The sequence below is a fragment of the Haliotis asinina genome, chromosome 12, assembly GCF_037392515.1.
Source record: "Haliotis asinina isolate JCU_RB_2024 chromosome 12, JCU_Hal_asi_v2, whole genome shotgun sequence".
In the NCBI taxonomy this organism is placed as follows: domain Eukaryota; kingdom Metazoa; phylum Mollusca; class Gastropoda; order Lepetellida; family Haliotidae; genus Haliotis; species Haliotis asinina.
In genome coordinates this window covers 20,098,584-20,110,662 of record NC_090291.1, presented here as the reverse complement: position 1 = coordinate 20,110,662, position 12,079 = coordinate 20,098,584, and the positions used below count along the sequence as shown (strand labels likewise).

Sequence of the window (12,079 nt, the reverse complement as noted above, 5' to 3'; positions counted from 1 at the left end):
GTCAGTTACATTTAATCATATGTATTTATCATCCAAGACTGTGTTCCACAGGAGATATCGCTTGTGTGAGATCGGACGATATCTCCTTGGAGATATCGCTTTGACAGTAGATTTTGCACAATGTCCTGACAATACAATGACGTCATGAACTTGATGACCTCACAATACTATGATATCGTTGCACTGCAAATCTAATGTCAGTGCTGCATTCAGAGATGTACATTTTCATTGAAAGCACTCGTTGATAAAGGTAAAAATATCTTCGACGAGCCTCGGATATTTCTTACTATATCAGCCCGTGTTGATATATTTGATATAAGTAGACATGGACAATAAATAGAATCCAGAAGGTGCCCCAAACAATTCCTAATTTCAGATCAGGCACTGAAAACTTTCCCATTCACATTGCTGTCAGCACATAACGTAATGAACTGCTGAAAACTCCAGTGCGACTATTTTTCCGGAAGTGTGTATAACATATATTGCTTTATCCCAGCTACAAGTAAACAATCGAGTTATTGATGTACCGAGCAATTCCCCAGTAAAGCATGAGCATCTCATCATTAGTGCTTGATAAACGGTATAAATCCTTAAGAGACATGATATGTAATATGTGGTGAGTCCTAATATAATTGCTGACTCCTCATTTCAAAGGAAAATATATGACTTTTTTAATCCACCCCAGCCAAACCCCCTCGATTATTGATTGGTATGTCCCCTATGAATTTTTGAATACAATTGTCACGTGTTATTGCTGTTAATCAATGGTTCATTTTGATACATCTATGGTATATCGATTTGATCACAGTATAAAGTGATACCTTCGAGAGCAGCCCTTACAGTTGGATCCGGCATAATGATGTGGCTACCAGTTTGGGCATGTGCTCTCCTGTATGGTAGGTCATTTTTCTTCCTTCTCTGTGCGGTGTGAACATATTAAGGTACAAATGGTCCAGGTGATATATATTTCACGTTGTTTTCAGTGGTCAAATGTAGTTTTCGAAGCTGTGTCGTCGTAAAATAATTTGTTTTAGCGGACATGCGAGACTTATTGTTCTCTGGTGCGGCCGTTTTGTAACCTGTCCAGCAATATTCCGACATTCCAGCATTTCACAACGTTATAGATCCTCAATCTCTTAATACCAGTGCTGAAGAGGCCACAGGCCTATAGGATAAGTATGATAACAGCTATGGCATACCATCACAATGTTTGCAAACGCGTTTTCGACGTTCAAAAACATGGTGGATATACATACCAGGTTTGTGAATATAAGTTGCATAACTGGAGTTAATTAACAAATTTAATTTAAACATGGTAGGATATCAATGGTAGTATTGCGGTAGATAGTTTGTCCTTAAAGTAGTGTAGTAACTATAAGTACATACCAGCAAAAAGTGAAGCTCATCTTCAATCACATTTAATGTGCAAAATTTGCACAGTCTGTGTTCTCTTGGAACATTATGATATCTGCCCTTCTCGATCATAAGATCATGTGAAGGGCATCTAAATGTGGATAATGAGACGAGGAATTTTCTGAGATTAACATCGTGGAGGTATTGCTCTGTAGTTAAAACAGATTCAAAAGTATTGTAGAACGTGGTTTGGGGCGATTGTATTAAAGATGAATTCGAGGTCTGACTGTACACAGCTTTTAATCTGCGATGAAATATTATAAAAAGACTTTGAACAGGTAATCTTTTCTGACAGAAAAACATCGTTTTTGTTGCAGTTGTTCAGCGTCACAGCGTCCGGTGTTATAGCAATGCAAAGTTGGGGTGGCAGCTAGGGGACCGAGCGGGGGCTTTTGAAAAGGTGTCGTCAGTAGATGCCGAATACCCTAAAATGACTGATCTGATGACGGTGGGATCTGGTCATCCGTCCTTGACCTACAGAGCTTTCAGTTTTGACGGGACAGATGATTACGTCAAGGTCTTAATGACTAACAACCACCAGTTCCAATCTTTCTCATTTTTCTTGCTTGTGTATCCGGCCGCAGCCTCAGGAACTCTAGTCCATTACAGATACACTTCTGAAGAAACGGACAGGATTGATGAGATCGTCATCAGCATCGAAAACGGTAGGGTTAAATGTGAAATGATTTCTAACAGTCTTTCTTGGACTATGGCCCATCCCACAGATATAACATTGGATGCATGGCAGCGCGTTGTGTTCAAGAGGGATGCAGACAATTACAGGCTTTATCTAGACATTGGCGGTACTTCCGTTACCCTCCCAGCACCCCCACAAGGCACAGTTGTATATCTTGGCACCCCAGGGGAACTGTGGCTAGGGCAGAATCTCGACAGAGGTGACTTCTTTACGGGAAAAATGACGTGTGTGTTGATCTACGACTATGTCTTTGAGAATGCGGACACATCAAAAGCCTACAGTGAATGCAATGGAATGTTCACAACACCAGGTAGGTTATGTTATATTTCTGTACAGTTATCCATTGGTGCTACTATCTGTTGGCTTGATTGTAATCTATCAATAGCGCTCAGGGTATCCTTAAACCGTTTCTGCTGTTTATGCATTTTTCATTCGTGTACCCACGAGTAGAGATATGAAACTACCCAAGCATGGTTTATTAATAATTATTTTGGGGCCAAAACATAGTATACGGACCAGGGCCTGGATTTTCGAAGCTCTCTTAGCTCTAAGATTGTCGTAGGTTAATGTTAATGTATGGGACTTACGACTATCTTAGCGCGAAGAGAGCTTCGAAAATCTAGGCCTAGGGCTTGTCTTAACCCAGCAATGTCGAGCGCCATACATGGACACAACAAAAAACATATAATAGAATTACGCGCCTGAAGATCAACCCACCAACTTGAGTATAGGTATATCGGTTACTGCTGTGCTTAAACATACAAAAACTTGAAAACAATAACACCTACCTTAAAACAGACCTATTATATAATTGTGTCTACATAGTTGGTGTAAATCAGGCTGTAAATAAATCAGATTACACACACAGACAGTTGAGACATCATTTATTACGTTGAATGATGTATGTAATGCAACATGCATACCAGGAGCAAACCTGTTGTTAGAGTTGTTGTTGTTGTTGTTCTGTTAGAGGTGCATTTTAGTCTGTTGTTTTGACAAGAAAATACAAACAGAATACTTTCCACTAAGGTTTCAATAATTGATAAGTTACAATACTGAAATCCGCTTCGACTCAAAATGATACATATTTCAGTTATGGGGAGAGGATCCGACAACGGTGCGTGGGGAGTCATAAGTAACCTGGGGACGTGGTAAAATAAATCGTTAGAGTACCCGCAATGTGCTTGGATAACTGCCTGTACTCTACGTAAGTCGGATGCCCCTTTCAGAGGAAACTGTCTACGTGGGATACCACTATCAGGAAATTGTCTACATGAGATACCCCTAGCAGAGGACATTGTCTACCTGAGATACCCAAGTGAGAGTAAACTGTCTGCGTGGGATACCCCTATCAGAGGAAACTGTGTACGTGAGATATCCCTATCAGAGGAAATTGCAACGGACATCACTTCTCGACAAAACGTTTTAAAAACATACAATGCTTGCATACCAAGAATTTGCCATCATTACATCATAATGGCAGAAAAATGATTGAAGATTTTAACCCATGACAAATGAGGGAGTGACTTTAGTTTTACGCCGCACTCAGCAATGTAGCAGCTGTATGGCGGTGGTCTGTAATAGTCGAGTCAGATAATCCAGTGATCAACAGCATGAACGTCGATCTGCGCAACTGGGAACCGATGACATGTGTCAACCAAGTCCGCGAGTCTGACCATCCGACCCCCTTAGTCGTCTCGTACGACAAGTACAGTCGACGTTTGTGACAGGCATGGGTTGCTGAAGACCTATCCCACAGGTTAACCCATGGCAAACTGTCCGAATACATGTTTGGGCTATCAAGCCGTAGAAAACACTGAAAAACCGCAATCGGTTCATCACGATCTTCAAATATTGAAGAAAACAATCTTTTCAAAACCTGAATGACTTTGACGACAGAAAACAACAAAAATAGCAAAAATGTATAATAACGAGAGAGCAGTTTCTATACGTGTCGCTAAGGCGCAGCGCCACCTACCTGTTACCACTAATAACAAACGTAAATGTGGTCAGAGAGCAGAGACATATGGGTGTGCATCTTCAGTTCCATCAGTGGATCCAGTGGGTGTCCCTCTGAGTGGGTTACGTCCCATACTGCCTACAGTCCTAATCTGCCTACATCCCAATCTACCAACAAAAATATTGTATGCACTTTCGGAAATGTCTTTTTTGCTCTGTGAAGTAATGGAACATTCCAATTATCAATGGATTACGGGTGTGTTGATTGGAGTAAGGGTCTCTTTTTCAAAAGCATCAACGCCGCACAACCAGCCCCCAGTGGAATCTGAGGACGAGGTTCGACGCCTTAGCAGACTACGTACAGGAAGACGACACATTCATCCAAAAGCTATATGAAGAGGAACGAGGTTGCTGACCCAGGATCTGTCCGGTCGTACTCGAGTGTCAAGTCGTCTCTCTATCGACACTGAAGCAAAGTCCTGCCCAAGTCACTGGCTGAAGTTCAACTTGAAGGACCATGGACACACACTTAAGATGGAAAGGAATTCCTGTGCATTGATGATGGGGACGACGACGAGATGTTTGGATGCTTCTTTCATTATACGCAGGTCATGTGGAGAAACGTAGCTGAGAAGGGACTGGCGAAAGACTAACAGGACAACCCACATGTTCAAACTCATGTCAGGAGAGCAGCCGCCCCTCCATTACTTCCTCGAGACATGGTGCAGGACACTTGGATTGCTGCCATGGAAGAAGAACCAGGGTCAGACAAGGTCAGGAACTTCAATGACTGTGTCACGCGTGCATGGGTTGACTACGAAGCGCGCTTTGCCGTACGGATATGGACGCATAATGAAAACATGGGACAAAGGACAAACAACCATTTGGAAGGATGGCACCTGAAACTGAAGTACCTCATCACCAAAGCCCACACACACATCTACCTCTTCATCACAAACATAAAGGATATAGAAGCAGCAAACAAAACCAAGCGTGCCAAATTTGACTGTGGCGCCCTTCCTAAATCTCGGAAGCGTGTTTATAGAGAACTCGATGCTAGACTCCTGCGACCTAAGGAACACCTCCAGTGCGGCAGAAAATCACCTCTACAATATCTGGATGCTGCAGGACATCTTATCAAGTTGGCTCATTGAAGGACTACCCTAGTGAACTCTGAAACCAGTGTACAAGTTACTGACCAGTAACGTATTCTTATATCATTGTTTATTATGCATTATCATTGTTTCCATGTCTGAAAATTAATGAAATTCTCTGAACAATAAAAAAACCCTTCGTCATTTGTTGGACCTGTGTAGGCAGAGTGGGAATATACCCAAGAAGTTACACGGGTAGGTTCATTCAGCAACTAAGTGGTCAAGTCCATTTTAACAGGGGTAGACCAGGTCAGCTCATTAACCACATGCCCTGACCACTGGACCATATCATGTTGTTTTACGCTGTAGGCAGACTGGGACTGTGGGCACTTTGGGAAGACGCCTCTGGGTGTGCTGGGGTGCGCACACACACACCCCTTTAGTCCTGAAAGTTTATTAAATTACCATTGAAAATTGGTGAAAATCCACCTCAAAATGCCGTATCCTTATAAATTAAAAAAAAAACAAACTAAGATTTTCCCTCTATGATCCATAACATCGTGCATATAGTCATCTTTTTCAAATTCCATGATTTTTCAAAGATTTGAAAGTGGGATGTGAAATTTCCTGGTCTCGTGGGAACCCTGATGATAGCAGACCGTAAGTGATCTAGGATGGACCAGATGAAACATATATTGTTGATTGTACAGAATCAACTTTGAGCCTTAAATACATTCATATACATCCTTAAATACAGCCCAACTATATGCCCGACACGCACAACCGCATAATGGCAGGTGCGGTGTTAAATACCGACATCCTGTCACAAACTGCTTAAACTGTACTCGTGAAAATACACATATTTAGGGGTGCTCAATGCTTTACTAGGTGTAATATATGATATTTTATAAACATTAGTCGTGACCAAAGAATTTGCAATGTTTGTAACTTAAATTCAGTTGAAGATGAGTATCATTTTCTACCTGTATGATCGACTTGCTTACAACTTAGAGAAAGATTTCTGCAACCCTGCAATTATTTTACATACCCAAATTTAACGAAATCTTATTTATTGTTTTCAAATACAAATGGTAAAGTTGTGCAAGATTTAGCTATATTCATTTATCATGCCACCATGTGCAGAATCAACTTAAATCCAAAAAAGAGTGTCTGGTATTTCATTCGGTGAGTTTCTACAATTTTATTTATCTTTCAAAACCATATCTGATTGTATATTTTGCATTGTAATGTACTAGAAGCCTCTGGTCTTGTCAAGTACTGAAATGAAGATTGACATTAGAGGAGGGGCACGGGTGGTAGCTATACTGAGTTGCATCCCTTAGTTGTTGCGGGAAAAACTTATCGTGATTCGCGCTGGTTACATCTTATAGTGTCAATAAAGTCAACAACGCTTTAATGTTCTCTTCGGGATTTCCTCAAGCCGCCATTTTAATACGGGTTTTATACCACGGTACTATGAACCAAACGGATCCAAAACAGTCGGAAATGATCTATTGAAACTATTGTATGTTGAATCAGTATTGTGTCATGTATATTGCGTCGTCTTCCTCAAGGTAGTTGTATGTCAACAGCACACCCAGTCGCTCAATAGTCGTTCCATACTAGAAAATGCTGAGCTAACGATTAATATAATTGAAGATGAGATGCGTTTCATGGGAAACTTTCAATTTATTGACGGCCATACACGTGATCTATTCTCGCACAATTATCATCAACGAGTGCAACAGCAGATAGATCAACCCAGAAACTGCAAGAACATGGGCAAGCACTCTCATGGGTGACAACTTCCAGTTAAAATATTCCGACAGGTTCTTGTGTCCACGAAGAGACGTTGTATTGTCGTAATGGTTACCCCAGGAGGTCTCTTTCAGCATTGATTGTCTCGTGATATTTTTATCAACACCTCACGTTCTTCGAAAAGATTCAATCAGAGAATTGTAGTATTGAACGCTGACTTTTGTAGTCAGTAAACTGAATTACCCGGGAAAGGGGTCAGTGTAAAATATCGGTAGTCATTCTGGTACTTCGCTGCTACCACTAATATAATCTTGCTCTTTGAAGTTTGAACTAGAAGCATGATGACTGTGGGGGAATCAAAGAAAGTATCTGCACACCCTGCTTTTATACGGAATACTTCAGTTACAGCCCTCTTTATGAGGTCACAGGAATCTCAACGTTTGACCAGGGATAGTCCATAACGTCATAAGAATGTTCCTCACACAGGTGGAGTGGCATGTTCCAGTTGCTGGGTTACTCCATGACTACAGTTTTCTTGTAATATTTTTTGAAATATCAAACGCAGTAAGCAGGGTTACCAGCTAATTTCATATGAGTTTAATCAATATCAAACCGTATAGCAAATGGGGTTGCGCAGCATAGAGAATAGGACAAGTCGTCTTATATGCGGACATGAAAAATATTTGTCGAACCGAAGCGAGGAAAGTGCGTTGCCAACCTTTGCTCACTTCGCTCGCATATAAGAAGACTTGTCCTATTCTCTATGCTGCGCAACCCCACTTTCTCTACAGTTTATTTGTGGTTTCATGAATGGGTTTGAAAAGACGTAGCTAATGAATTTGGTTTGGTTTGTTTAAGGGCCAAGCCAGATCATCGATGTGGATACAGTTGTCCGCGATCCTGTGACAATGTGGCGTCTGGATAACACGACATATGGCTACAGCATAAGGGGGGCAGCACCACAGTATCCTCCTCAGTCCCAGTGTTCCAGACTGGCTGATGGCTGTCCAGAGATACCTTCCAGGCAGTCTCTGATGCTGGACGGTTCCTCAATCTCCTACTTAGACCTAAACATACCGTTTGGGGTCCTGCAAGGAGATTTTCAAATCGCCCTCTTTGTTAACCCCGGCCATCCTTCTTCGGGGACAATACTGCATTTCCGGTACACTGGGACCGAAACTGGTATTCGAGATGTGAAGCTGACTGCGAGGTCGTCTAACATAACCCTGTCACTATGCGATTCCTCCTTGTGTTGTGACTCTCTCATCCAAACAGTAGCCCTAACAGCAGACATGTGGCACTTTGTCTCCATTGAACGTAACGGTGGTAACATTGGAATGGTGACTAATACGTCTTATGTTACAAGTGCTGCCACGTGCGTTGGGGGATCCACGAATGTTACAGAGACGGGGCTGCTACGTGTTGGCCATGCACTGGATGATAAAGACGGCTTCCGTGGCAGCGTCACATGCATGGCCATCTACGACTACGTATCTACAGGAGCGAACAGGAAGTCAAGCCATATTTCATACTGTCAAGATTCTGAACCGTCTCAGCCTGTATTTGGTACGTAGATAACCGGACCCGTGAAGATCCAGGTTAAAATTAATTAATGCTGTTTTGTCATGAGATGCGACTACAGGGTATTGGTGGTGAGAATCGCGGAGTTAGTTTGCCTACGTCATCATACTCTAGTTTCATAGATGGATACTCGTAGTGTCAATGACGGGATTGTCTGGTCCAGATGTGATTATGTACATACCGACGCCTTACAGCTGGAATATTGCTCCAAGTGTCGTTAACCATCAAACAAAAAACAGATAACCGCTCAAATTCTGTCTACTTTATTGGACTACGGAGAAAGCTACATTAGACACGTTGAAACTCTTTGGGAAACAACGTTTGGCTATTGAAAGGATTACGTAAGAAACATTTTAAATAAATGGATGAATCCAAAGATGACTTAGGAATTTAACGAGAAGGCCATATGCCTTGACTGAACATAGTAACACATATTAAACCACTGATTATAACCACCAGTCTGTATGTCAGAATGATTGGTTTGCTGTCAATACTAAGTTCTGGCTTATTTGAAATTCTGCGATTAGGCATATACTAGATATCAGACATGATTTCATATATGCATCAAATAGTCGATGTCCTTCCATTGTTTTACCCACCTTGTGCACGACGTACGACAGTCTTAGTGCTAAGATCAATTTGTGGGACGGAGCTATGACGGAGACACGTGAGACCGCCTCATCTGTTTCGTACTCACATCTATTCATAAAGATTTAACGTGGCTAAACCTCCTCACGCTTGTCCATTAGATGCCAGCACTTGTCATATCAGTAATTACTGTCATACGTGGGATATTTATCCCTCCAGTTTATCATAAAGACGTATTTTATCAGCTGTAATTCCACAACATATTAAGGCGCGTTCTCACGGTGCGACTTGTAGTAACAACTTGAAGCATGCAACGCAGTTGCAAGGTGAGAACACCCAAATCGTAACGACTTGAAATCGCATACATCTAGTTGCAACCATGCTGCGACATGAACACCATGATTACCACGGCTAGCGTTTCTTCATCACTCGACGGATCCATGTTGCGGAGTCATACGTGAGAATCTCGCGAGATACGAGTTGCATGCGACTCACAAGGACACAAACAACAACGTCGTTACGATCTTTATTGCTACTACAAGTTATGCTTCAAGTTGTTACTACAAGTCGCACCGTGAGAACGAACCTTTACGAATTATAGAGTAGGACGTTGTCAGGCTGACCTCTGAACTGTCTACGACAACCTGTGATGGTCAACCATACTGAGATAAGGAGTCTTTGAGATTGAGAGGATGAAGACTGGCCGCACTCAAACTTATAATGAGCTGTGCCGTTTGTGGAAAAAATATATAGACCCCACACCTAACTGTGTGTTCAGAACTTATATTTTATCTTACAGATACCGAAGTATGCTCAAAGACACCCTCCATGCGGCATAACTATTATGCTCTGGAGGCGGAAAATGTCGAACCGGATGTTGATGTGTCGGCCATTTTAACGTCAGCAAGTGACAGTGTACGACAGTGCTGTAGTCTTTGTGTTGCCACAAAATACTGTGTGGCTTTTACATTTGGCGGCCTCTCGAGTAACATGTTGTGCAGTTTGTATGACTATGTAACGCGGGATGGTGGGCTTCGCACCAAATGGAATTCAAAGTACTATGTTATTCAACAGAAGCTGTGATCAGAAATACAACAAGAGAACCTCAAACCTTGTCTCATGACTCGTTTGAGGTCTGAACATGTTTTAGGACTTTGTTTACAGCTACATTTTTTATGTTATTATTTAATGTTATTAATATCTAATTACTGTATCATGTTCGGTGTAGTCACTTGAAATGTCTTGTGTACCAATTTCCAGTGTGTGTGTGCGTGCGTGCGTGCGTGCGTGCGATCTTCAGAACATTTGACATAACTCCCAATGGTATGCACCTTTATGTAACCATATTCAGAGATGTTGTGCTTAAGTCGTGTTGGCTGGGAGACGCACTGAATATATGGCATATAATATATATAAATAGAACACACAAAATGTATATTCCGTTGCATCATAACGAAGAGGTCATACATCAACTATCTTGCCCATAGAGTGACTCACCAACTTCTAAAATACCAATCAAGCAGACCAGTTGTACAGTTGTTGTTTGTTTGATTTTGATGTCTATGAAGGTCGCCTTTGGCGTTTGGCATTTCAGCAGACCTGCCCCGCCTAAGGATGCATGAAAAAATGGGTGTCCCATTTGGAACGCATGCGGAAAGGTGTCCCTGTTTGGACGCATGGGAGAGGTTCACAATTTTATGTAGAGCCGCAATGCAATGAATATCTATGCATCATTCGTGAATATACTCAGTGACACCAAATCTCTGTAGCTTGACGTGACACCAGTTGTTTCATCGCATGAACAATACGCACAACATACAGCTAGGATCAACTTTCAATAACATTAGATGTTGAAAGGCTGCAGTTGCGCCATACATAGTGGATGTAAGTTGGAGGTGCCGCCGACCATGGAACACGTGTATACCAAGAGATTTAAATCTGTGCAACTGAATCAACAAAAGATATGTACATTTCTGGGACACTATTTATTTTGAGCACCTGGCCCGACGTATCCTCAAATTAGCATCACATCCCTGGGATGTCTCTGGTTGTATTTAAGGATTGAATATTATTTGCAGACACTGAGGACAAAAAAGGGTTTTATACGTTACAGCACTTATACACGGTCCTTACCTGTACGTGCGTCTCTACCTACAGTCAATATTGGCTGTGATTGCTGTTACCTGTGTGGTACGTACAGTGTTTTCCTAAATGGGATAGGAAGGATTAATGCACCATGTAGTACTGATTGAAAGGAAATGTGTAGAACGCCAAGCGGTAATCCCACTGCGTATATGAGTGCTCATAAATGTCAATCACTGGTTGTTCTGGTCCAGATTGGATAATTTACAAACTGCTGTCGTATAGCCGGAAAATTGCAGAGTGTCGCGTGACATCATACAAGCAAACACGCCAGTCAACAACTGTTGCCATGAACAGAGGCTTCAGTGGACTCTGTGGTTTACCTTGCCAAGAACATAATGCCCTGACTTACACACACAACGTCTTGGAATAAAAGAATTGACTGCATTTGTCTGTTTGTTGTTTAATGCCGAATTCAACAAGTGTCCGGCTCTAGGGCGGGGGTCTGTCTGGACAGAGTCCAGTGACTGACATCATAAGCATCTACATAGGCATTTGGGATGCGATATCATGATTCAACCAAGTCAGCGATCTTGACCATCCGATCCCGCCAGTCGCCTCTTACGACAAGTATGACTTGCTGAAGACCAATTCTAAACCGGAAGATTTGAAAAGATTAATAAATTTATTATATGGTCCCTGTAACAACTGAGTATTCAAATAGCCAATCCTGTTGTCAGTTGCCGAAATTTAGAGCTTACAATATTAATATTTTTTTTTTCTCATCGAGTTAATTTTGCTAATTGTTTGACTGCTCGACGAACCGAAACACTATCCACGAAGCCACTGCGCGGCATCAGTGATGTATTGAACAGCAAAAGAAACACAAATTTGAAATATGAATTAA

At 41.7% G+C, this 12,079-nt stretch overlaps 2 protein-coding genes across 3 annotated transcripts in view; both read left to right on the top strand.

Moving 5' to 3' along the window:
• The window catches only part of LOC137258001 (zinc finger CCHC domain-containing protein 2-like), a 186,741-nt gene that overhangs the window by 173,735 nt on the left and 927 nt on the right, over window positions 1–12,079 (top strand). The window lies entirely within an intron of this gene.
• LOC137257427 (uncharacterized) lies at window positions 857–10,173 on the top strand. Its single transcript, XM_067794758.1, has 5 exons — window positions 857–896; window positions 1,731–2,420; window positions 4,755–4,832; window positions 7,780–8,487; window positions 9,890–10,173. The coding sequence occupies exons 1-5, from the start codon at window positions 857–859 to the stop codon at window positions 10,171–10,173; spliced, it is 1,800 nt and encodes a 599-aa protein (XP_067650859.1).